Below are 26,738 nucleotides of genomic sequence, written 5' to 3'. Positions count from 1 at the left end.
AAAGATTTTCCTACCCCACAATTGAAACTTACTGGACTCCAGCTGTGCATGTGTGCTGTCAGGTATTCTGGGAATGTCCCTGAAATCAGGAAAAGTAAGACAGGCTGAGCCTTTATCTAACAAACATATTCAAATTTAATTTATAATATAATACTTCTCAAGTCACCATGGAATGCCTCTGGAAAAGTGTATGATCAACTGGCTGCCTTCAGCAACACGGAAGATTTATCTTTTATCCAGTATAAACAATTTCAGGCTAGAGAACAGGGGGTTTGGCAAGTGCAGGAGAGAGGCTGCGCAGTCACAAATGAAATTCAGTAAATAAAAAATAATATCAGAGTTAATAGCAAATTAAAACTGTGAGTAGTAGACTTTTTAATGATATCATACATTACTTACATGTATTGGACTGTCACTCAAACATACTAGATTTCCAGTGATGGCTACCCAATATGTCCTTTATTGACCTGCAACCTCAATTGGACAATCTTATGTTTTCTGTGACTAGATATGATGAACGATTTCATCTGGCAAAATTGCATAGTTGTATGAGACGTTGCATCACCTATATGAAATTGTGCACACTGCTGTGTAATTTTAAAACATTTAGACACAATGACTAAGTACCTCACTACAGCCCCCAGCTCCCCACAAAGGGACTCATTCTTCCTATGAAGGGCAAACATTGTTGTATGCTAATAAAAACTATCAATATGCTAATAAATAATTTTGGTATTTGAGCAAAAGCAAGCAAGATGGAGAGCTTCAGCTTTGAGTAACAGCAAGAACAATATTTAAAATCATGGTGTGTGTTTCTTCGTAGCTCATTTCTTTAAGGTTGTGTTGGGTGTCAGTGCCCAATGTTGGCAGCGGCCTCTGAGGAGAGGCGGGGGCTGCCTTGTGCCCGTTGCAGCCAGTTCCAGCCAGTTCCAGAAGGTTCAATCTGGTTCCACCAGACCCCCTTCAGGGCATGTCTGAACCCCTGAGCTAGGTGATAACACACTTGAGAAAGGATAAAAAAAAGCTGTGCAGCAGCTCTGAGAAAGAAGGGTGAGGAAAGAAACAATGAGAGAAACATCTCTGCAGACACCAAAGTCTGAGGAGGAGGAGTGACCACAACTTCTTCCCCCAGCACTGCTTGGGGCAGGGGGTGAAGTAGAAGAGCCAGGAGCTAAGGAGTAAAACTGAGCCTGGGTTGAAGGGAGGTGTGGGCACTGTGGTTTTGATTTTGGTTTTATATCTCACTACCCTATTCTGTTATTATTTCCTAGTAAACTAAATTCATCTTCCCCGAGTCAAATCTAGTTTGCCCACAATGGCAATTTCTCAGGGATCTCCCCATCCATATATTGATAGATGAGCTTTTCCATCGCATTTCCTGATCAGGAGGGACAAGGAGAGAGTGGCTGGATAAGTGTTTGGAGGACAGCCAAGATCCACCCACCACAAAGGTATATGAAAAAGTTAAAAGTGCTTTCTGTGATACCTACTGACTCATGACAAAAAGGATCTGAAATTCATATCTATAAAGCTTACATAGTTCCTTTTTGGAACAGATATGTTTCAAGATTCATTTTAAAGCTGTACTAAGCAGACTGAGGAACCTTCCAAGTGAATTGATCCACTAATAATTCAGATTAATCAGAAAGCATGTAACTGTTGTAACTGCACACTGTAGACAAGAAAAAAGAAATCACTGTCTCTGATGTTAGTAAGAAAAAGTTGCCAGAAACTTAGCAGGGCTATTGAAATAAATATTTAAGTCTCCATATTTGACACTGTAGAATTTATTTGCTCACAGACTACTTTACTTGGAATAGCAGAATTACCTTGATTGGAAAAGATGTTTGTGATGATTCAGTCCAACCATTAACATAACTCTGACAAGACCTTACTTAAGCCACATCTCTAAGTACTATGTCTATACAGCTCAAGTACCTCCAGAGATTATGATTCCACCACTGCCCTGGGCAGCCTGTTGCAATCTCTGATAACCTTTTCAGTGAAGAAATGATCCTTAACATCCAATCTAATACACTTTTGAACCTAACCTGCAGTTTTGATAGAGTATTTCTGTCATACAAGTCTGAGAAGAAAACCTTGAAAACAGGTATCATTCTGAACAGGTCGAATATGAGTTTTTTATAGACAGCTAGACCGATAAACTTGAAAGCTGTGAACATTATCATAATGTACACTAACCATATAGATAGCAGTATATCACAGTAGTGTGAATGGTATTTCTTACAAGGAACTCTCACTGAAATAAATAGATGTAGGAGGAGCAGAGGTACTTGCAAGTAAGATGCATTCCATTGCAAGAAGATCATATAGAATAAATAATTAAACACAATACATCATTCCTTCCAAATTCAATACAATAGTAACTACAGAAATACCATGCATTTTAAAATAGCTGTTTCTGAGAATTAGAAAGCAGAAAATAGGCATATTCTTGCATATAAGAGACAGAGAGCTTACATAAAATAGGAACCAGGCCATCATTTTTTATTTTTAGGAAAAAAAATGATACACTTAATGCCAAAATTGAATGATTTTTTTAAAAAGAGCTTTCCATTTTATCTCAGCTTATCTTGTTATCTTCAGTTTCCATATCAGCCGGCCCATAATAAAATGAAGAATTAACAATCATGTTTACTGAAAATTGGTTTTGCATTCAGAATTGCAATCAATATATGACAACAGGTTCTCTTTCTCAACTAAGTTAACTGCTAGTAACTGAAAATTTCTGACATTAATTAATTCATTGCCATAAGACCATCAGGAGACTCGATAAGTAATAAGAATTACCTCAATGCAAAAGTGAAATCCTTCATGTGGGCATCAATTATGCTAACAGATATAATTGTTGCTTCAGACATCTGGTAAATCTGAACTTCTAATGATTTTAAATACACTGAAACTTTATTCCCTGAGGCAGAACACACACCTATGGTATTATGTTTCCTTGAGCTATTAATTTCCTTGAGATATTATTTTCCATAGTCCATTTGGTTATTACAGAAATCTCCTAAACTGAGAAGATGGTATGGTGTTTACAGTTCATCAGATCTCATGAAAAGTATTTCTGAAGTTACACAGATAATAAAAAAATTCCAAAAAGTTACATGTAACCTAAAACCTTACCAATCTGCAGAAGTATTAATCACGGAGACTTTAGTTATAAACTCATCTAGTAGATTAACTGAAGTTTTGGAGGTGAAAACACTCTTCTACATATATTGAAAGAAGACACTGAGAATCAAGTACACAGAACTTTTTTAGCCCTGATCTGGATCAGTTCTTCTGACTGTGTGGCAAACAGTTAATTCTGAAGAAGGCATGAGAACCCACACCACTTTAAACAATTATAGATGAGCTGCTGTAGTGCCAGCAAGTGGAGCACATAGTAACAAACAGAGGACAGGATGATAAGGAGGTAAAACAACAGATTATAAATATAAAAGCACAGGAAAGAACACCAAAGGTATTTTCAAGATGTGAGCAGCCCCTTGAAACTTTTGCTCTAAACTTCTGTTTGAGAGAAATTATGAAAGATCTTACACCTCTATTAAATGAATTTAAAACCTCCTTTTTGTAGACAGTGTTCTTTACCAATGTAGACTGTCCCTTAGCGTTACTATTATACCTACAATCCAAGATGTGCAAAGTTTTTTAAGGATAAAACAGATGATACAGCCTTTATCCTGAAGGGGTTGCAATTCAGTATTTATATAGGAGACCACCTCTCATCCCACTAACAAAATAAAGCAGTTTTTGATATTATCAAGTTCATTTAAAAACTGTCAAACCAAATGAAGTTTTTACATAATAAATTCCTTCTATAGCTGAACAAATAACAAATTATCCTTCCTGAAATTAACAACTGTAAATGTCTTTAAATTCAGTGATAATAATCCCTTTCTTCACATTCCTGGTATGATTGGCTATGGAACTTCCAATGGAGAAGTAAAAAAAGGGATGGATGTGATTGTTGGGTGTAGAAAATTGTAAGAAAAAGAACAGATGAAGAAGGTGAAGTATCCACAGTCTAATGTAAGAAAACAGTAAGAAATGCCCTGTTGCTAAGGAAGAAATAAATTCAGTTTAGACACTGAGGGGTAGGTCTGAAATTTAAAAGAATTGAGCAATGTAAAGCACCAAAGAAAAAGTGCCACATAGCTTAGGCAAGCATTAGTTATTCATCCAGATATGTTCTATATTAAATAATAAGCAATAAATAAGGTAATAGATTTTTGAGATTGAGATGATGAGAATGTGGAGTTGAGCCTCTCTAAAGCATATTGATTATCTTATTAGCATACAGTATTTTGCGCAAAATTTTATCTTGGAGACCCACAGTTAATAGAGCTTATCATCAGTTTACAGACCAGATATGAAAGTATAATTTTATACATATTGTATGCAAAGGAAAAATAAAAATCAAGTCAGAAAACAAGAATAGCAACAATAGAGAACCACAGTTTCAGAGCCAGCATAAGCTAAATCACTATGTAAACAACCACAGAATTAAGCCTACTTTTGACCATTATAGTAGATAATGCCTGGGATTCTCAGAAAAAACAGGATTTCGCAGCACTTCATTCTACTTACTGGTGTGATCAATAGATTCTAGTTATGCTTTTTGTTTATGGAATTTTGCATGCAGTATTAGTGTTTACAGTGCTTAAGAATCTGATATGCTCTGGATTAAAAGTACAATTTTGCAACATTTTAATCATACTTAAGCCAAAAATTTACAAAATTACTTACCCTATTGGTCTTGAAACTACAAGCTCCACTTGTGGCTCAGGTTTGGATTCCAAAATGATGTTATACACCTCCTCAAAGGTGGCTCCTTGTAGTAGCCTTCCATTCCATTCTAATACTTCATCACCTGTAATTTCAGTAATAACACTGCTTAGGAAGTCTGCTGTGAACTGTACTTAGAATGACAATTTCCACCATTCTACTGTGAATTTACTAGATTGTGAAATCTGTGTTGTAGAATAAGTTTGCAGGTTTTCTGGAGCTCAGCTTCAAATATATAAAATTCAGTTAAACAGTAGTACCATCAGAAGGACCCCTATTGAATTAGATATATCTTTTACTCATTTTGGCAGCTATGGCTTATGAGAAACCCCAACATGCCCTTTAGAAAATGCAGATGTTTGAAACAGCATCTTGCTTCAACTTACTGCTCTGAAGATCCATTTATTTCTATAGTTTTAGCAATTAAGTTTCAGATAGTTCATATGTTAACAGTTCACATTTCTCACACATTCTCCCATCTAGCTACCCATGGTTTGCACATTGGGATAGAAGCAATTTTTAGCCAAGCTGGTTCTGTTGGTACAATTGTAATAGCTCTATATAAAATATACACCACAAAACGACTGGGCAGGACACCAGTGAAATATTTTGAGTATGAAAATGAGAATAAAAATTGGGAGCACAAAATATATATTTCACAAAAGCCGTAATGCGATCTATTAACTGAATGAGTGAATGTCAGGGTCAGTTCTAGAGTAGCTCATCACACCAATTTATTGTAATTGCACATGTAACTTAACTTGCTTGTTATCAGCTTCAGAAAAGCAACTCTGCAGTATAGATCTATGCTAGATACATACCTGGTCTCAGATGCCCCACTGTATCAGCTAAGCTTCCTTTTTTAACTTTAGTGATAAATGCGCAGAGTCGACCTGATTCAGTCATCTTTCCTCCTACTACCTGTTTCAAAGAGGAAGTATTTTCACAGAATGAAAATTGCATTAGATTACTTAAATGTTCTGGCAACAGAAAAAAGAATTCAATTATTTTTCAGGTAGTTTTCAGGTTAGTTTTCAGGTAGCCCAGGCAATACAGATACAATTGAAAAAACACCCAGAATTTTGGCTATGAGAAGAGATGTTTGTACTTGTTCCATTTAAACACATGGCAAACAAAGAATACTTTTAACTTTTATGAAAAATATGTGTGGTATTTCGATGTATTATAAATTACTACTAAAAAAAAAAGATTCATAATTAGAGTACTTAGTAATTTTTAACACAAAAACATATAATATGTATTAATGTCACAGAACTCATGATGCTCACACTAAGCATCAAATGTTTCTATTGATTAAACAAATTCACTTGGGCAGGATAAGTAAGGTGAAAATAGTTGGCATACTAAAGATTTCTCTACAGGGAACTTCAGCAGGTTTGTCTTTACTATTTATCTTAGGATCAGGAGATTCAAACATCAGAACCAATTATCATTGCATAATCTTCAAATTCCTAAGGTTTCTTATCAGTCTTCATATTGGGATTTAAAATTTGTAATACTAAATCCAGTTTAGGTTACTTTCAATAATGTGAATATTTGAAAATTCTGGTAAGGAATAACCTCTGAAAATCACTCTTTTCAGGTACATACTGAGATTAAAAAGTAGCTAGCCTTGAATCTAAACTATTTGTGAATCTTAGTCAACAGTTCATCTTTATAATAGGAGATTTTAGATTTGTTTACATAGAAGATGAAACAAAAAATACTTCATCATGGCACTCTTAGTCTATTTTGACTCTTTCTGACATAAAGACTGTAACACACATACCTAAAATGATGTTCAACTGCCTTCTGCAATAACTTTAAAATACCAACCTTAAAATTCTGAGGCATGTAAGAATATCTTATAAGTAATATATAATTTAATCCATATTTACAGTGTATGACTATAGCCTAATCTGTGTACTCAAAGTCAGGGCCATGATAAACAGAGAATGAAGAATTCATCAGGCTTCTTAAGGGTTTCTCACAACAAGGATGTTGAATCAAAATACATATATTTATGTTTCTTTTACTCTGTTTAATTCATGCTCAGTCTTGTACTAGTGTTACTGGAACTGCAAACAGTATCAGGCAAAAATGAGATCATGATATGAGCTAGCAACAGCTTCATAATGTGTTTGAAGACTACTGCATCATGAAGAAGATGCTAATACATTACCTTGTGGTAATATACAACACACACAAAACAATTTTCTGTTTTGTGTATTCAAAATTTAGCAAATCAAATAATCAGAAGGGAAAAATCCAGAAATAAGTTATTTCACTGTCAGTCTCTGCTCTGGATTGAAATGTCATTAACTTTCAGATGTTCTCCAGCTCTTTAAGAGGTAATTTATTTTTTACATTTTTCCCTTCTTTTGAGGAAAAGAAGTTACACCATGGTGCAGTGACCAATACTAAAGAAAGTGGACAGGGTTTGGCTTGCCCAGCAAGGATGCAATTAGTACCTTGTAGAGCAGATATTCTCATTAAACTTGTGAAAAGATGCATAGAATTTCTGAAAAATGTTTTTGGAGCCTGTCAAGGACCCTGTAACATTACTCTTGGTAACTGAATATAAAATGTCTCTATATTGTAATTTTTAGAATGATAACAAATTATAGATATCAGTATGCACACAGTATATGATAAGAGAATATTTTAATTATGATGTTATTTACTTAAACAGTAGTTAGTTCCAGAATTATTCATTACCAACCTTCAATCCAAGCATTGCTCCTGAGTCTCTAGGCACACTTCCATCTTTTAGTCGTTTATTTAATAAAATCCGACCAATGAGACGGTCTCCATCTTTGGATGGTTGCCAAGTTACTGGATGCTATCATATGGTGTTAACACAAAATACAGAGAATAGAAATTTAAAGAAAAGCATTTCAGTGCTAGTTTTCATTTCCTGATATACTTTTAAAATTTCATGGAAGTATTATGATTACACTAATATTTAATGTAATAGAATTGTAGACTGTTGTGCTGGAAAATATAAATTTGGACATACAGTCCATCACAATGACTGTCTAACTGTTAATAAAATTATGTGTTTTACTACACCACATCTGTAAATATCTAGAATGATCTTTGTGTCTTGATGATTAAACAAATATAGACAACTATACGTAGTTATCTACAAACAATGATAATCACACCTTAATTAATGACAAAAACAACTTTACAGGTCTAGTATAAGTAAAACGGAAAAAGAAGCTTAATACAAAACAGAAATTTGATGGAAGACATTACTCCTTTGCTCTGTTCTTCCAAACTTGTCAGTTTTTTCTAAGACTGAAAAACTTTTTAAGAGTTTTACTCTGTCTTAGTAGTGGTATATTGAAAATACAGTAGAAGTCTAATCATTACCCTGTATAAATGTACTGTTTCTTTCTTGGACTAATTGCTTCATATATGAAGCATAGTTACAGTGATTGTTAATATTTTTTAATATTTTATTTTGTGTAATCATAGCACTTTTTCACAGAAAAATACTATTTCATGCTCTGTTTCATGCAAAAATTAGCAGGCACAGACAAATCTGCTCCCATTACCACTAATAACTCTAAAAAGATTTATCATAATCTCCACCAAACAGAAAGCAAAAATAAAAAATACCAAAGCAGATGGCAAAGCCTTTAATTCTGCACAATACTGCAGAAAAATGGCATGGTAACAAAACTAAAGAACAACCATGACAGTGAAAGGGAAAAAAGAAAAACAACTTTTCTGTGCAGAGAGACCCAATTCTCTCCATTTTACACCTGGGGTTTGAACTATTAATTTAATTTCAGCCCCAGGAGTTTGAACATAGTAAATCAAATAAGCCAATCAGTAGAATACATATTGTTAATTACTTTATACTTGAAGGTAATGCCATGATATACTATTATGGAACTGTAAGAACAATATTCCTTTATGCCTCTCAATTTTTTTCTTAGGCTGCCAAACAGTAAAAGCTGCAAGCATGCAGAGTAATTTCATTTGTTTTTCTTTTCTGCACCTTAAGAAATGCTACTTTGTCTCTAGAAACACCCTATCTTTCATTTTATACACTATTTTAATGAATGACAGAGAGCAAACAAAGACCAAATGAGCAGGTTAAAATGCAGGCTCCATAATCTCAGTACCTTCTCGCTATGGCTATGTTCTTCATTTAGAGTTGTGCTACTACAGGTATCTACCCCAGAGTCTTTTATCTGAGGCTCAGACCATTCCAAGTCCTCTTCCAAAGAGTGGCCACCAAAGCTCACCATTTTCTTTTGCCTCTCGGATAAGGTGTTAGAATCCGACATAACTGCCTGCTCACTAGTTTTTCTTTTTCCCCTTTGACTGTCCCCTAAAGGTGTGGGATAAAAAAAAGGATACAAAGAAAGAAAACATGCAAAGGTGTAAATAAAACAAAGGAAATGTGAAATGATAAAGGAAACTAAATGGTAAGGCTCCACATGTCTCACCAAAGACATTGGGGATGCCTCACTGCTATGCCAAGACGTATGGTCCAACCAGTTGTAATCCATGTCTCCTGTGAGAATCAGACAAGACAGTGTAGTAAAGGAAAGGTGAAAGAAAGGACGGGCAAAGATATAGTAAAGTAGTAAAGACTTCTCTTTATCCTTTCTGATTCATAACCTCTGCTAGCAAGACTTGCAGAGTACTTCCAAGAAAAAGTTAAGGCTCCAATAACAGTCAGTGGTACAAGAAATACAGTGAGAAAAGAGGTACCTTTGTGTGTGTCTACATGTGCATAAAATTATGTATAGTGTAAAGCATCACTCCTTTGGAGTTTTTAACTGCACGTAAAAATTACTTGCAATGAATTAAATGAAGAGGCAAATTGTGTTGCACTCCTAACAGAATCTTCAGAAAGGACAGCAGCTGAACGTGGGATGAGTTCTCATTATAATCTAAAGAAACAGATTTGTCTTAAGGAACATATTTCTTTGTGTTTCTAATACAAACCTATACTAATCACTTCAGTAAAATACTTTAAACTGTGGTATTCTACATTCAACTGTACAGTAGATGATGTTATAAGGAAACTTATCTGTTAAGGTTACGGATTTCTAAGACAAAAAAATATAGAAAAAAATTTTAGACTAAACTGCATATTAAGTTTGCTTGAAATTTTCAGAGAAATATCTACTAGTTAAATATGAGAACAAACTCTAGTAAGTATAGATACCCTGTGGAATAAATTTATAGGATTTTGACAAAATATAAGTATATTTTATAATCTCTACAGCAGACACATGATAAGAAGAAAAGTTAAAAAAAAGCTTTAAAGAAAATGTCTAACTTAATGCTGCTGTCCATAGAATTGGACAATGACTCATGTATTTTAATAAAACATTCTCTTTTATGTAAGTACTTTAAATTGTAATTTATGCCCACACATTTTGCATTTTTACATTTCTCTTTTTCTTTTTTTCACCATTACTATTACATGTTATATAAAAAAATATTATGGTGCTACATGCTACATTATATTTTTATACTATTTGTATGCAGGAAAAACTGTTGACTTTTATAACAGATTTCATGACCAAAAGAATACAAAACAAAAGTATTTCTGCTTTTATTAGTACAGACCACATGCAACGTTCCTCTATGTGACTTCACATCCTGCTCTGACATTGCTCAATCTATTCCACTGAAATTATATCAGTACGTTTGTAGAATATAACTAATAGTTATAATATAATATATAATATATATAATATATAATATATATATAATAATAATATAACTTAACACTTGTCTAGAAAAGTTTACAGAGAGGATGAGAAGATGCAGCCCATAAGAAATCTGATCTTTTTTCACTTGTTTTCTCCTGGTATATAGACTTGCATATGGTATCAACATAATGTCTCGTTTTCATTTTGAGGAAAGAAATGTACAGAATACAAAGGTTTTCTTTTCAAAGAAAATTTCAACTTATTCCCTTACATTTTGCAGGAATATTCACAAATCATAGAATGGTTTGGGTTGTAAAGGACCTTAAAGATCACCAAGATTCCATCCTCCCTGCATGGAAAGGGGCACCTCCCACTAAACTCCCTGATTGCTCAAAGCCTCATCCAACCTGGCCTTGAACATTGTAGTATATTAAATGTCCTTTGATTTCATAAAAGCAGTGGTAAGGAACCTCATGGAATTATTTTGAAGCTATAATTCAATTATATTTTGTAAGTAATAAATTGGCCTGCTGTAAATTACTTCCTTGATTGAAAAGAAGATAGAATTTTGAAGTGAGAAATTCTTACATAAAGTGCTTTTCATGACAGCTAATATCTTGACTATGTTAAAGATAGAAGTGTGGCTATACTGCTAATGGGAAAAGAAGTCTTCTTCTGAAAGCCAGTAACTTTTTGCAAAAGGTACTTCTGGTGTGGAATTTCCAGTGAGTGTCTCCAAAGACATTGCTTCAGGAGAATTAAGTAAACTTATCAGCTAGATAATGAAGGTCTAGCTTTTCCTGCAGAAATATATATTTACAGATATCCTGAAGATTACAGAAGTTTCAGGATATATATTGTCTGGCTTACAAATCCAGGTCTTAAAATAAATTTTAAAATGGACCTTAAGTGACAAAAGCTCATCTCACTACCATAATGTTTACTTCTCAGCTTGAAGTGCATGAACTAGAGGCACTTGCACCCATATTGTCTTGTCCCAGCAGTATTTTGTGTCATCAATACAACTGCTGTACCCAAAACCAAAGACTAACTAAGAAAGCTGGAATTTGCTTCCCAATAATTTGGTGCAAGCATTCTAGGAGCAAAGCATTGAAATAAACTGGAATTCATGAGAGGAAGACCAGCTAAAAATCATCATTCTTACTGATTTTAATTCCTGTTTTTCTGAGAAATAGTGTCTTTTTAACCAAAGGACTAAATTTAAATGTAGGTATCTAGCATTAGGAATTAAGAATCTGCCACTGCAAATTACTGGGAATTTTTAAGGTTTTAAAATTCTGAGCAGCTATCTCAGCTAATCCAAAAAAAAGACACCAAAAAGGAATCCAGGAGTATCACTATGTCCCTGTTATTGTTCAGTGAAGATTGTACTTTATGGAAACCCTTCATGGTTTTGCCAGCTCTCCCATTCAGACATTTCCCCATATAATTCCATAGTGTTGTATGACATTGTCAAGAGCAAGGATTCCTATAAAACTAAACTTTCGCTTGGGTTCACACTAGCCCAGTCACAAAGATTTGGTATTATTGGTATAAGTGAACCTGGTGGGATGAGTCCTGAGATTGGAGCACCCTATTGGATGGGTACAGACACTTGTCACAAGAGACAGAAAGGGCAGAATTGGTGGAGTGGTGGCACTGTACATAATGGAAGAGCTGGAGTGCATGGAGCTCCCAGTTGGCAATGGCACAGTTGAGAGTCTTTGGGTAAGAATCAAGGGACAAACAAGTAATGATAATGTCATTGTTAGAACATACTACGGACCTTCTGGCCAGGATGAGGATGCCAATGACCTATTCTTTGAGGAACTAAGGGATGCTTCCTAGTCAATTGCCCTTGTCCTTACGGGGGACTTCAACTTTCTGGAAATCAACTGGGAACACCACACAGCAGGCACAACCCGGGCCGGGTGATTTCTAAGCCACCCAGATGACAGCTTTATGGAACAGGTCGTAACCCAGAATGCCCTCCTGATCTGATGCTCATCAACAGAGAGGATCTCATGAGTGAAATGGAGATCAGAGGTCACATTAGCCACAGTAACCACCAGGCAATGGAGTTCAAAATCTCTGTTGACAAGAGGAAAACTGCCAGCAAAAAACTTCAACATTGGACATGAGGAGAGCAGACTTGAGGCTTCTCAGGGAGCTTTCGAGTCAAGTCCTCTCTCATTATACATTAAAAATAAAATACACTGGTTCTTTTCCTACTACAGAATGTCCTGTTTCTTTCTATTTTCAGGGAAAAAAAATTCTGAGTCTTTTTATATCATGTTAGAGAAACTTTACAGAGAACTCTCAAGTAATTGAAACAAGAGACCTCTAATTATTCTACCAAGACTTTGGATACTTACAGAACAGATTGATACATTTGAATTAACCAGCCTACGTTTCTTTTACAGTTGGTGAAGTGAAACAGAACCTTTCAAGGTGTGGTTCTTTTGACTTGTTTTAGATGTATACTTCCAGGTGAGATAAGTCATACCTTCATCATACCCAAAATGTCTTATTTCTCCCCCAAGGCTTATTAAGCAGGTCTCAGTGACTCCTGAAGATGGTCATAATCTTTTCGTCAGGAGGATCCTGCTACCATAAACTGCTATTTTTACACAGCCTCAACTATTTGTTTACATACACAAGAAAATATCAAAATTATCACAGAAAGGACCCAGAACTCTTCAAGGTGCCATGGAAGACAAATCTATTGGACTGATATTATGCAATTAGAAATAAAAAAATATTACTTTTAACATGTTATTTGAAGAAAGCAACATATATTCTCATTGTCCAAATCCATGGTAAAGTACAAAACCATTTTTCTTCTAAGCAGCTTAGATGTAATGAGCACAATTTAATTAGCCATTCTACAAGCAGAGTCATTTGGAATGCTCTAAGGTTCCCCAAACCTTCACAGAGGATATATGGATGACCGAAAGCCTTCCCATTTTAAATAGGACTTGTCTAAACTACAAAATTCTTCCCTTGGCAAATTAAAATTAACTTGCTTTGAACCAAGCAAAACAAAAACTTGTTTCCTCAGATCCAAATCTCCATGCCAAAAAGGAAAGGTCATACAGCTTCTCAACTACTGCTAATGATGCTCAGTAAAGAAGATATTACTCTCAGCAGAAAGGATTATCTAATGTAAAAGCTGAAAGGGTTTCAGCATGATTATTTTGTTCTGGCTCTCTTTCTAAAGAAGTTCACCACAGTGATGAAGCGCATCACTAATGATAAAAGAATATTTACTGGAAGTATTTTCTCAAGTATGTTTTGCTGGAAGGATTTATATCATGAGAAAGGCTTTCCTCAAAATTGCATTTTCAAAAACCAAATTAGGCTTGGTCTATTAGTTAAATATATTTTGAAAAATTTTTTTTTCTTTGAATTAAATTTTATTAAAGGCATATCTACATGGCAAAAACATTTCTGTGATAAAAGATCTGCTTCCTGTAGAAACCTACTGTATTACTAACCCGAGCTGGAGCTGAAAAAACAAAAAGAGAAAAAGAAACACCAGAATTTCTTAATGGAAGTCCAAACTCAGTAGACTCCCACTGGAAGTGATTCTTCCAGTCACCACACAGTGACACATGCTGGGTGATCTCATACACTTACTGACATGCCTTTAATATAACACCATGGTGAGCTGATCCAGGCTGGACATCAGGTACCCACCAAACCCACTCTATTGCTCCTTTCCACAGGTGGACAGGGGAAGGAAAGTAAAACAAAACGCTCGTGGGTGAAGATAAGGACAGGGAGAGATCACATCAATTATTGATATAGGCAAAAAAGATCTGGCCTAGGGAAAATAATTTAGTTTACTGCAAATTAGAAGTCAAAATAGGATAAGGAGAATGAACCCAAAATCTCAAAGAACCTTCCCCCCACCCTTCCCTTCTTCCTAGACTCAACTTCACTCCCCATTTCTCTGCCTCTTCCCACCCAGCAGCTCAAGCAGACAGGGAATTGGGGCTGTGGTCTGTTCATCACATGTTGTCTCTGCCACTTCTTCGTTCTCAGGGGTAGGGCTCCTCACACTCTTACCCTGCCCCAGAGAGGGGTCCCTTTCAGTGTGGGAGACAGTCAGTCCTTCATTAATTTCTACAACAGGAGTTCCTGCCATGGGCTGCAGTTCTTCACAAACTGCTCCAGTGTGGGTCCTTTAGGAACAGACAGCTCCTGACTGGGTTTCCTACACAGTGACAAGCCCTTCCAGAAAACCTCCTCCAGTGTGAGCTCCTCTCTCCATGAATCCATAGGTCTTGACAGGAGCCTGTTCAAGCATGGGCTTCCTTTGGAGTCACAACCGCCTTTGGGCATTCACCTGCTCCTTCTTGGGGTACTCTATGGGATGCAGGTGAGTACCTGTTCCACCAGGGAATCTCAACGGGCTGCAGGGGACAGCCTATCTCACCATGGTTTTCACCACAGACTGCAGGGGAATGCCTGTCCCAGTGCCTGGACCTCCTCCCTCTCCTTGTTCACTGACCTTGGTGACTGCAGAGCTGTTGCTCTCACTCCTCTCTACGTCCACTTTTGCACTTAAGTTTTTCTCCCACCTTCTTAGATGTGCTAGCACAGAGGCACTACCACCAGAGGCTGACTGCTTTGGCCTTGGCCAGTGGTGGGTCCATCTTGCATTGGGTCTGTTGGACACGGATGAAGCTCCATGCAGCTTCTCACAGAAGCCACACTTACAGCCCCTCCACCAACAAAACCTGTCCATGCAAACCACAGACACCTGAAGTGTGACAATATATGTCACACCATGGCTTGTATCATATCATCCAGTGCAAAGACTCACACTTGGGGACACCAAGAAAATGGAAGGTTAAGAAGTCACAAGGAATGGCCAGACATGTTATACTGGGGACTCAGTTCCCCACTGCCGGTTGATTAATACCAGTATTCAAGTTTCTCAGGTTCGTACACCTTTGTTGTATGTTCCATTTCTAGTAAGAACAGGAAAAATGAATTAATGAAGCATGATGTCCTGTGAATTTTTCTCTTTTCTGTGACTGTCCTAAAGACTTTGTCTTCGGAAGATGCCTACTCCAAATTACACTTTTGATGTGTCCACTTTTGATGAAGGTTATTTCTAGCCTTTTCCCTTTTCCATTTCTTCCTGCTTATCTATTGTCTCTGGAGGAAGTTTTGAGCCTATGCTTGGAAAAGGAAATTTCTCTAGCAAAATACAAATGAAAACATGCTTTGTAAAACTTCGACAAGGCAGTACTTCTGGATCATGGACAGTAGTACATAATCAAAAGCAATTTATTATCATTGTTCTAAATAGTCCAAATTTACAGTCTCTTCTTACAGAATATATTTTTTTTTACTTTTTCTTCCCTATTCACATGTGCAAATGCCATACAACGATCACGGGCTAAACTCAAACATCTTCCTTGCTTATCTGTCATTTCCACACAAATCTCCACCCTAGGGTTCCAACTGATGGTTTTCATTGCAAGTTCTTCACTGTCTCTGGCTTAGTACTGATACCAACAATAAAACTTGCCTATATCTGAATGAGAGGCCCTTTTAAAGAGGAAACAAGTACTATTAGTAATGCAAGGGAGAATAAAACATAATAATATCATTAAAGAATCCCACATCCTGCCATTGGTATGGCAGCTCAGTCCTCTGTAATGCTGTGATGATATTACCCTCAACTAAAAGCAAACAGGCCAGTTAGGTGACCTACGTGAGCCTACATCTCTGCACAGATGTTACTTAAAGTTAACAAGCTCTTGAATATAACACACATATAAGTTAACTTGTGTCTGAACAGTGAGGAAAAGATATTTGTTTCCCATCTTGCTGGCTCTCAAAAATCAGTCACCTTCGGAAATGACTGCTAAGGAAGCACAGTTTTGTCATACAAACACAGAAGATCCAATTGAATGATGATGTGTTTGGAGCTGCTGCACAATTGGGAACTGATCTGCACAGGCACAATAAATTCCTTTCTCAGACTCTGAAAATTGCCCAGGCAAATTCAACAGTCCTGCTGCCAACAGCATGGCAATAGCAAAACCTGCCAAGCCAGTTGGAAAAAAGCCTTACTGAAACCTGGAAGAGAAATGTGTTTGTAGTTGGAGCACTATAAAAAATTGTGTGAAATTGCTGCAATGTTTAAAAATCAGCTGTGGGTCTTGAGTGCTTGTGGAACCTATTTTCTTTTTCATTACCATTTTATTTACACTCACCAAAGGAGGCTTGATTAAACTGAAGAAGTAAGTAGCTTCAGGAATGCTCTATTTAGCATTAGTAGACATATTTACTTATACTTTCTGGTGACTTACCCTACATTCAGCTTTCCACAGATATACACTCTTTTCACATCCTGAAATTGTGACTCTGGTAAAATGAGTCAGGGTAGCTCCAACAAGGCTTCCTGGCATCTGGAAGGCATCTCAGGGGCATAGGATTTCCTGCACATGCACTAAATACTAAATATGAACCTATTTCTACCTCGATATTTTGGGCAGACATATGAGCTCTCTACCTTTGAATGGCAGTATTTAACCAGGTGCATTTTAACTTCTTTTAGAAATGGATATCTGCTCACAGAGTGTCCATACCAATTTTTTCTTCAAATAATACCTTTAAGGCTACTAGGACATCTAAAGCAATGCAAATAATTTTTTAAAATATTTTCAAAGCTTGCATATATTTCATAGATCCTTCTAATACTTATTAGTGACAGAAAAATACAGAAAAACATACTTATATTGTGTACTTAATTAATTTGAAGCTTAGTGCTTTGATGTCAGTACTAATTATTACAGAAAATAACCCTAAGCTAATTTGAATCAGTATATCTTAATTACCAAGCCTGAAATCTATGAAGTGAAAACAAAAAGTGACTGTGAAAGAGAGTTAGGGAATGGATTCTGTATAAGACTTGATGTCAGATTCACAAACAAGAACTAAAACTTCACATGTCAGTTATACTCATGACAGATATGTATTAATTTTATCAAGAATCAGCTGTAAGTAAAACTGAAATAGTGAACATTTCAAGAAGGATAGGAAAATCTTCTTATCTTAGGTTGTTTTTTTTTTTAAAATAAATATTTATTTGCTACAGCTTTCTATATTTTTATTCCCAAAGTCATCCAGAAATAATGCTAATGAGATAGTGCTAACATAGAGATATCTCCTGTAAAAGGCACATTGGTATCTAAAATTAAACTGGATTATCAGCTCAAGGGCCTCCGATGTATAATGACTGAAGACTGGCCAGTTTTTCCATTTATCATATCCTTTTCCTTTCTTTTCACTGCCTCCAGTTAGGATCACTGGCATCTTGCTATCAAAAGTGATGTTAAGAAATACTCATCTTGTGATTTTCAGTATGAGATAACCAATAATAAATAATATATCTATGTATCTAACAGAATAATATAACTAAATAATCTAAAGATGTAATTTTTTAAAAGTATTTAATTTTTTAAGTGAAACCATTTTATAAAATAATCAAAGTAATATCCAGGTTCCAGTTCACCATTGTCTTTTTCTCTTCAGTCATTAGGTTTTGTTTGAGGGAAAAAATATCCTACACTTTTACTCTTGGACATAGCTCTTGTCCTGTAAAGATAGCTGGAGTGAAGGGGTAAGGCAGAAAAAGTCCAGTCCACATTTTTGAGCATATTATTCCAAAAAATTTTACAAGAACTCAGTAAGCACAGAAAAGGACTCAAAAATTCACTCTAAATGTCTTGATCACTGATGAGAATACAAAAACTTTAGAACAGAAAAAATACCCTCAAAAACCCCCAAACATTCTGTGTTACATACTTGAACAAGTAGCCATGTTGAATAGCAAGCCAACACTTACGAACTAAGACCACTTCTTTTCTTGGTATAATTCTCAATTTACATTATGCAGAAAACTATAGGCAAGCTTCAAATTTCTACCTAATTCTACCTAAAGAGTGAAATACAACTACTGTAGTATATGTCACCAGTTTAGATTAAAGTATTTGTAGCAAGGAATTTCAATAGCAACAGCATTTCAATACAAATTATAGCAGCTTTTTTTCCTTGAAGCTCATCTAACATTTCATATGTGGAATAGCCTTTCTGACTGTCAAAGCAAGTGTAAGTTTCAATTAATTCAACCTGCTACCTTCTCAAAACTGTTTTCAAAACTGCAGCAGACACAGCATAGGCTCACTTCATTGTTAGAATGATTTAAGAAACAAGTAAGCAGAAATTTATTGCAGTAAATCCAAAGTATCATCAATTTCTGGCAGCAATCGTTCCATAAACAGTCCAAAAACATGCAGTGCATCTGCTGGTTCAGTAGCTAGAGAGACAGCAAAAAAAATTATCATGTGAGGGATTTTCATCACCTTGACACTGCAACAAAAGTCTCTGTAAAGCAGTAATTGGATCATTACTTATTAATCTCCCCTTTAAAATTCATGATGAAAAAGGTAATCTAGTATACATAAAAAGCCCTATTGTTTTGACTTTGTTTACATGTTATTCTTGTCAAACCACCTTTTTTGAAAGAAATTCATTACCTCCTTTAAAGGGGAAAAGAAAATCTGAAAACGAAACTCCAGAGGATTCCAGAAGTAAGAATCATAAGCTGCCTGGTTTAGTTTCATATATTGTATAAACAGCCTTGGCAGTATGATACTATCTAATCAAATTAGAACAATGATCTGTTATACCTGCAAAAATAAAACACCAATGACTGTGCTTGGTTTTTAAGACACCTTAGCACCATCAACCATATTTTGTACCTGTGTATGTTCATATGTCCATATGTGCACACAAGAAAATTCACATAAATGTTACACTAAGAAGAAGGTGAGGTTGCAAAATAAGAATTCTTAAGGTGAGAATGATACAAGACTTAAGTTTACCATGGAGCTTTAATTTATCCTCTATATAAATGTGTTGATACATAATCTCTTATAATAAAAAGGAAAATTCCCACTATCAGCTAAGAGTACAGTCATCTGTGCACAGCACAGACAAAGGCTGGAGATTAAATGAGTAACTCATCAATATCTTTGTTTCTTCAGTTAATGAACCCTTTGGTTACTGAATGTAATCTAAATGCAGTACTAAATACAAAAGTATTTGTCTCTTTAGAGTGTTTTTCTGTTGCTCTCGGACTATGCTAGTTCTGCAGCAGCTGGGGTTAAATTGAAAGAATTTCTCTTTGTGTCCTGTATGCATAATGAAATTAAGTGGATGCTGCAATTAACCTCTTTTAAAATAATCTGCTGTCATACATAGATGGAAGAGAAAAATTTGAAATGTTCCAAACAAATTTTAGTGCCAAAATTGAGAATTATAGGACTTGATTTTTCTTCAACAATTTCTAGGGTTGTAAGTTCCGCCTTTTCCCAGCTCTGCTATACTCACACATAGCAAATCACAAGAATTTATAAAAATCTACTTACAGAAAAAGCATTAAATTTTGTTATATTATTAAAACAAACAAACAAAAACTAACTTCCCAACATCCATCCAAGATGCTCCACATCTACATTGGTCTATGTATACAAACTGAATGGAAACCTTTGAAAAGAAATCATTGCAGGATGTTCTTCAAAGAGAAGCAATATGGTAAGAAGTAAAAATGTGGAGATTAAAGGCTGAGATTGTTCAAGTCATATAGATATATAGAGAGAGGGAGAGAGATTGATACATTCACATTCCAAAACTAATTTTGAACCTTAATGATGAAAAGTAGATTTCTTAATTGAAATTTTAAGTGCCTTTATGATTTCAAAAGAATATAGAACAATGGAAGAAGGTTCTACAAAAGAATAGTTGGTGATGTCAGCTCTGTAATTATTTCATTTAGCTGAATACATAAATAAGCATGTTGCTCAGGGACCTTTTCACAGTCAACCAGAACTATGCTCGTAATTATAGACTTCATGGCAACTGAAGCTCCAATAAAATTTACATAAGGGATTTAATCTCAGTCTCCTGTTCTTCTAAGATCACAATTATCCAAAAATACACCCCCTGAGGCAAAATGTTTTCAAAGGGAATTAAATCAAAAGGCCAATACTTTGCACTACTTTTTTAGGAAAATTTCCTCATATCCCCTACTTTAAACTGGAAATTTGAGGTGAGAGTAGAAAGTCATAATACTTAAGGCTTGCAAAAATAGCAAGGAACTTCACCTCATAAATTGGACCAGGTTCTATATTATGGAGCCTCTGATTTCACAAAGCAGTGCTTCAGCCAGAATAACTCATGTAGTTCACACTAGAAGAGTTTTTCAGAAGCAACAAATTAGTGTGGATGAGCCTGGACCACTATACTTTTCTCCAGGTAGCACAGCTGTATTCACAGAAAACAAGTTGCACATTTGCCACCAAGGTTTTACTGCTCCAAATGAGGTTAACAACTCATTCAAAATTCTTCAAAAGCCACCAAGTGACCAGATAGAATTGTGTAAGAAGCTTGGGTGGCAGCTGTTTTCAAAACACCCTCTTCTCCCATGCTTCAGTTACTCATTTGCTTCCTTGACAATATCATTAATCAAGATTAACACAACTCTACAAATAAATGGCTTTTCACATCAGCATTGTAGCAGATAAATTGCTATTGTTCTAACCCACTACTACTGGGAGATGACCAGCAGCAAAAGCATCATTGTTGTCTTTTGTAACCTAAGTGATTCTATGTTCTCTCCATTGCCTGTCTTATTCAGAGACATGAGCACTTCAATTGTGAGATATTATTAATCTCTGTGAAGTATGAAGCTGAAAGCCTTGGATGTTTAAACATAACAAGAAATATGAAAATTATACAAGCAACCTTTTTTTTTTTTTTTTTTTTAAATCAAAAGCATCAAAAATATACAGAAATTAAGTTCCAGGAGATTCCAATTATTCAAATATTAATATTAGGGAATGGGGTTTTTTTGCCTTTTATGGCAGAGACTATGCCCTAACAATGGGGTAAAGGCTGCCTCTTTTCTTCATCATGCATTCTTGATATCTCTGGGCAAAACTCAGATATGAAAAAAATAGCTGTGGGATCCAGCAGGCAAATGACCTGAACAGATATGGCCAGATGACTTGTAACCAACAGAGAGCTGCTCTCCTGATTTCAATCTGGTAGTGAACACTTGGAAATACACCCATTAGTCCCTTGGAAGACTACTCAGCAATTTTTCTTTACAACTCCATGAAACACTTCATTTCTGTCTTTATCTGCTCAGCACAGACAACATGCCATACAGACTTGTAAGAATTGCAGTCCTTCCCCAAGTCAAGATTTTTTTAAAAAGCTTCCTTGAATAAGCTATAATAATTTTTATTAATATTTTATTACCTGAATCTTGAATTTTAAAAAAAACTCTGATATTTCTTTTACTGTGATAAGAAATAATTTGAACCTCAGTATTCATCTGCTGCTGCTTACTACTACACTAATAATATTGGACTATTTGTATCTATCAAAATAAAATCAATTTAGCTTAAAACGCAATCTTGATTAGTAATATTGCAAATACAAATATACTATTAACATTTATTACTCTACATTTGATGGTGGACTTTGATTTGTAAATCCCATTTCTAGAACTGATGGTTGAAATAAAGAGATACCACAGGCTTTTGCAAATACAGGATTGGCTATGCTCAGAGCTATGCACTGTAAACAACACAAGCAGTTACCAACTTTTTATGGTGACATTACCCTTCCTGCCTATTTTTTTTAGAGCATACTCTGTGAAATCCAATAAAGAACAGGCAAGTATGATATGCTTTGGAAGTAACAACTTTGGCAAACTACAAGTCTCAATGAAAGTTAATAAATTTAACTGTTTTTCTGCCAGAATTCAGCATCTTTTCTTCCCTGTTGCTTTCAAATACAATCTTGTGCAAATATTGGCTTTCACATGTCATGTATTTCTTAAGATCTGTCTCTTACAGCTTTGTAGTTTACTTTTTTTAAAAGCTTTTATAAGTCTAGTAAAGACTGATAATACACAAATCCCACAGTCGCTGGCCTTCATATATTTCCAAGTGTAAGACTGTCCCAATGGGGAAAAGGTAAAAAAATCTTACTGCACTTTTTCTCTAATTCCCAGTGCTGCAAACACCAATAACTTAGTAGGATCTTGCCTACTAAGAGAATATGAGGAGTTCAATAGGACCCTTCACAATCTTTCACAGAAGTGTCCTTTAAACCCACAAAATCTTTTCCTCTTCTTATCTCCAAAAACCTTGTTTCATGCAATTAATGTCATATAATCAGACATGGGAGGTAAAAAAACAGGTGAATGCAATGCTACTGAAAGACAACTTTGGATAAAAACTTAGTTACAACAGCTGTCCCAACCTTTCTGAAACTGTGGGAAAAGTTCCTGAGCTAGTATTGCAGGAAATGCCACCATCCTCTCACCAGCAGCTGAAGTTTTTCAAACTTGAATCTGTGTGGCCCTGCACAACGCAGGAAAGCACTGCTGGCAACACCTGACTGTAAACCACAGGCTATGGAGTTACCAGTCCCCAGTGTAACAGAAAACCAAATTGACCACTGACCTCCTCTTGACAGCTTGGGTACATTGAGGAATGGGAGCTATCTCATCTATGAAAGACACGATAAATTAGTTGACTCTGCAAGATTCACACACTTTTTTTCTTCTGTGGAAGCTGTCTATTCTGTTAATAAACACTTTCAGAACTGCTGTGTAACCATCAAACCAGGCATGGTGGGTACCAAGGATCTGCAGTTCTTTCCCTGGCTTAAAGGTACCCATCAGGGGAACTGGTGGGCAAAGACAGCACTAGCAAGTACCAGTGTGGATTATTCTATCTCAATAATTACACACTTCAGGACCTGTTCCCAGCTCTGGCCTTGTACAAAGTCTTGGTTACTTAATCTGCTAGAAGTGATAAATCACAAAAAGAGTAGATTTAGAAGTTTAGCAAAAGGGGTATAAAGTCAAAGTACAGGAATGAACAAGTATTAGTAGTGCTAACAGAGGAGAGACAAAAGGGTATCAGAGTTTGAGAATTTAGAAAGTTTGGATTTTTGCAAATTCTTACAAGATGCAGAGAACCAAAGGAAAAAGACCAGCACACCGAAAGTCAAAGAAGCAAGCCGGGGGAATAGAGGGAAGTGAACTGAACATAGGTAAAAATTAGATCTATTGCTCTGTTTAAATGCTTTGTGCCTGAGTAGAACATCACTTCAACCACAACTGTGGCACGTGATCCCTGACTGAAATAAAAAAAATTATTATAACAAAATGATTATTAAAAAATGATTATAACAAAGGTTAAATGAAATGTGATTCTTCAGTTCTTTGCATAACAGTAATGAGCAGTAATGTGTTCAACATACAAGGGACCTGAATGCTGAGCTTCGTTTGGACAGTGATCCATTGATTTCCAGTCCATAAAATAAAGATAATAAAGCTTTCTTCCATCTACAGAGATAAAGGAATGAATGTGAGCTACTCAGATACTACTGTGATGTGCATTCTGCAATGGACAAGAAAAAAATGGACAGCTACAATTGTAAAGCTCTTTCAACAAGAATTAAAAAGAATAAATATCTCTCTCAGTTCTCTAGATACTATCCATTTCCTACAGTGAAAAAAGCAGATGCCTGCTAAAAGAACTGTGGGTAATCAAATTACAGATAATGGTACAAAGCAAATATTTAAGGAAAAAATGTACAGCTGACCATGCAACCTCATTACCAAAATTTTCCAATTCATACTTTATTCTGCAACATAACAATGTTACATGCAGATTCCAGTTCAAGGAAAGAGGAAAATGGACTTTGATGCACAAAGGTGCAAGTATCTTCTCAAAGGTGAATGCTTAGGTTTGGAACTCTCCAGGCTGATATGAAGGGGTTTTTGTCACACTGGTTAGTTTTCAGAAGAATCTTATTTTTTTCACAGCAGTACTACTTTTACAAAGCTCCTATTTACGGATCTTGTTTCCTTTTGAATTAAATCACATTCTAGCAGAATCATGAGGAAAAGAAAGAAATTAGATCAAAGTATTCCTGGTTAAGCTATTACACCTAAAGTGAATTTAAATTCAGTTACTCAGTCTACGTATTCATAAAATTTAAAAAATTAGTTTACATGCATCTGTAATGTTTGGGATTATGCATACATAATTTTTTCCTCAATTTGGATATTATTTACTTCAATATTAAAGTCTCAATTATACCTTAGCAGGTACCATGTTCTATTTAATAAAATCAAAATACTGGCCTGAGTCTATATTTTATATCAGCCAGAATGTTGTCAGCTGGCATTGCAAATGCAAATGTAAGCAAGAATCTGGTCAGCATTTCTCAAATTGTATTTATACAGTATTTTTTTTTCTTTTTGGCTTAGGAAAATGCTTGGCTTTGTTTTATATCCCTTTTAAATGCACACATATTAAATATTGATTGAGAATGATTTGTTTTGTTTTCTGCTGACCTCACAGAAAAGAGGGTCATACAAATAGAAGCATCCTCATTAATTAAATTACATTTTATACATTTTATGGACACTTTTTTTTTTGTAGAATAGAGAGGGAAAATGTGTTTTTTCATCTGCAAAACTCTCATTTTGGAATTTATAAATTACTATAAAGATTAGAATACCTCGCTTTCATCTGTCAGAACTAATTCTTTTTGTAGTTTGAAAAAATTCTTGTGTGAATACTGTCACATGTCATACATACTAAGCTGAAATGTGTAATGTAACTGTTACAAAATCCTTATGTTAATTTTCACCTTTCCATCTTTAAGCACATAATACTGCACTTAACGGAATTATTACAGAACTTCATCCTTACTGCTTACACTAAAATAATGCAGACTTTTCAGATATCGATAATATCTTTGTTACTCAGTTTAACATAAAATATTTTTATTATTTAGCTCTTCCACACACAATACACATCTCCAGCCTGTTTCTCATTAGAACTTCCTGAAAATTCTACACTATACTGTGCAGCCTATGGGGAACATGTTGCAATCAGTTAAAAAAAATTAAAGTACCATCATTACTTGAGGAGTCAGCATGTAAAAGCATTACCACACTGATAAAACTTCTTCCTGGAAACACATTTCATAAGTTAAATGCTATCATATAATTTCATTCTGCTAGCTACCAAGAGAATATGGAGTAAGTTATAGGTATAAACCAGTTCATTAAATTCCTAGATTTCATTATATATTAACATTATACTCACTGAAAAAAGATAACCATAATTCATATGAATGTCTCCAAAGGATATTCTCAGACTTGTGAGTTAATTACTTGCATATTCTGCCCTTTGTCCTGCCATGTTCATTATTCATGACTCAGGATAACGGGTATCAGTACACATTAACATTTCAAATTGAAAAGTGAATTCCATTTTTATATACTCTTTCCTAGCAGTGGAAATATTTTTCAACCACAGGCAAAAAGTATTTCTGTGCGTATGCTGAAATCTTTCTCTAAAGTAAGTTCCATATTTTAAGAAAGAGCATCCCATAAGCCAACATTAGGCTTTGCAAGCTGGATTTCCACTCTCAATTGCTGGGACTTTTCAGCCATTTTCTTTGTGGTGCTGTAAATGCCTGAATAGGTTGCTGGGTTAAAGAAATAAAAGAAATAAAGCATCTAATTTCTTAGGAACTTTCATAAGTGGAAACTCCTAGATCACTCTTCCTTTCAAAACAAGAACTTCAGCAACTAAAACACCAGAAAAAGGCAAAGATGAGTAGCCCAAGCAAAAAGCAAACGATGCGAACAAACATCACAACTAGAACAGAGATTTCCAGTCATTGCTCAGCTGAAAGGCACTATAAAAATGTAGAGCTCCACACTGAACTCTCAGTGATTACTGGATGAACTCTGCCCATATTGCAGTATTTCATGGCAGTTCTAGTCACGGGTTTCACAGGAAAATCAACCTGCTCCTTAAAGAGCCTCCTCCTTAAGGACTGTACTATTCCAATGGTAAATTGCTCTGCAAGTAGAGCTTGGATGATGTTTGTCGATGAGAAGAAAGGTAGCTCATTCTCCCAGATCTCTAAAGTGCTTACAAGAAGTGCAACAAAAAACAAATAGGAGAAAGAGATTTCACATGGATAGAAGTTCTTTTCAGTAAGATGCCAATTTTAGTCATCTTTCAGATGACAAAAAAGCCTTTTCAGCTGCAGCCAAAGAAGACCTAAAACATCATGTTGTAAATCCTGAAAAACACAAAACAA

General features: G+C 35.4%; 1 protein-coding gene across 40 annotated transcripts in view; it reads right to left on the bottom strand.

The window, feature by feature from the left end:
- The window catches only part of RIMS2 (regulating synaptic membrane exocytosis 2), a 421,007-nt gene that overhangs the window by 195,477 nt on the left and 198,792 nt on the right, over window positions 1–26,738 (bottom strand). For 35 of the 40 annotated variants that reach the window (XM_071738118.1, XM_071738119.1, XM_071738124.1 and 32 more), the window contains 5 exons: window positions 9,279–9,346; window positions 7,535–7,654; window positions 5,634–5,733; window positions 4,774–4,897; window positions 33–79 (listed from right to left, as the gene is read on the bottom strand). In XM_071738118.1, coding sequence (XP_071594219.1) covers window positions 33–79; window positions 4,774–4,897; window positions 5,634–5,733; window positions 7,535–7,654; window positions 9,279–9,346 — 459 coding nt within the window. Of the gene's footprint in view, window positions 1–32; window positions 80–4,773; window positions 4,898–5,633; window positions 5,734–7,534; window positions 7,655–8,951; window positions 9,161–9,278; window positions 9,347–26,738 lie in introns of all 40 variants that reach the window. The other 5 variants (XM_071738117.1, XM_071738137.1, XM_071738135.1 and 2 more) reach the window with 1 other exon arrangement.

This window comes from Heliangelus exortis, chromosome 2 (assembly GCF_036169615.1).
Source record: "Heliangelus exortis chromosome 2, bHelExo1.hap1, whole genome shotgun sequence".
Classification (NCBI taxonomy): Eukaryota; Metazoa; Chordata; class Aves; order Apodiformes; family Trochilidae; genus Heliangelus; species Heliangelus exortis.
This window is presented reverse-complemented; position numbering and strand designations above follow the sequence as displayed.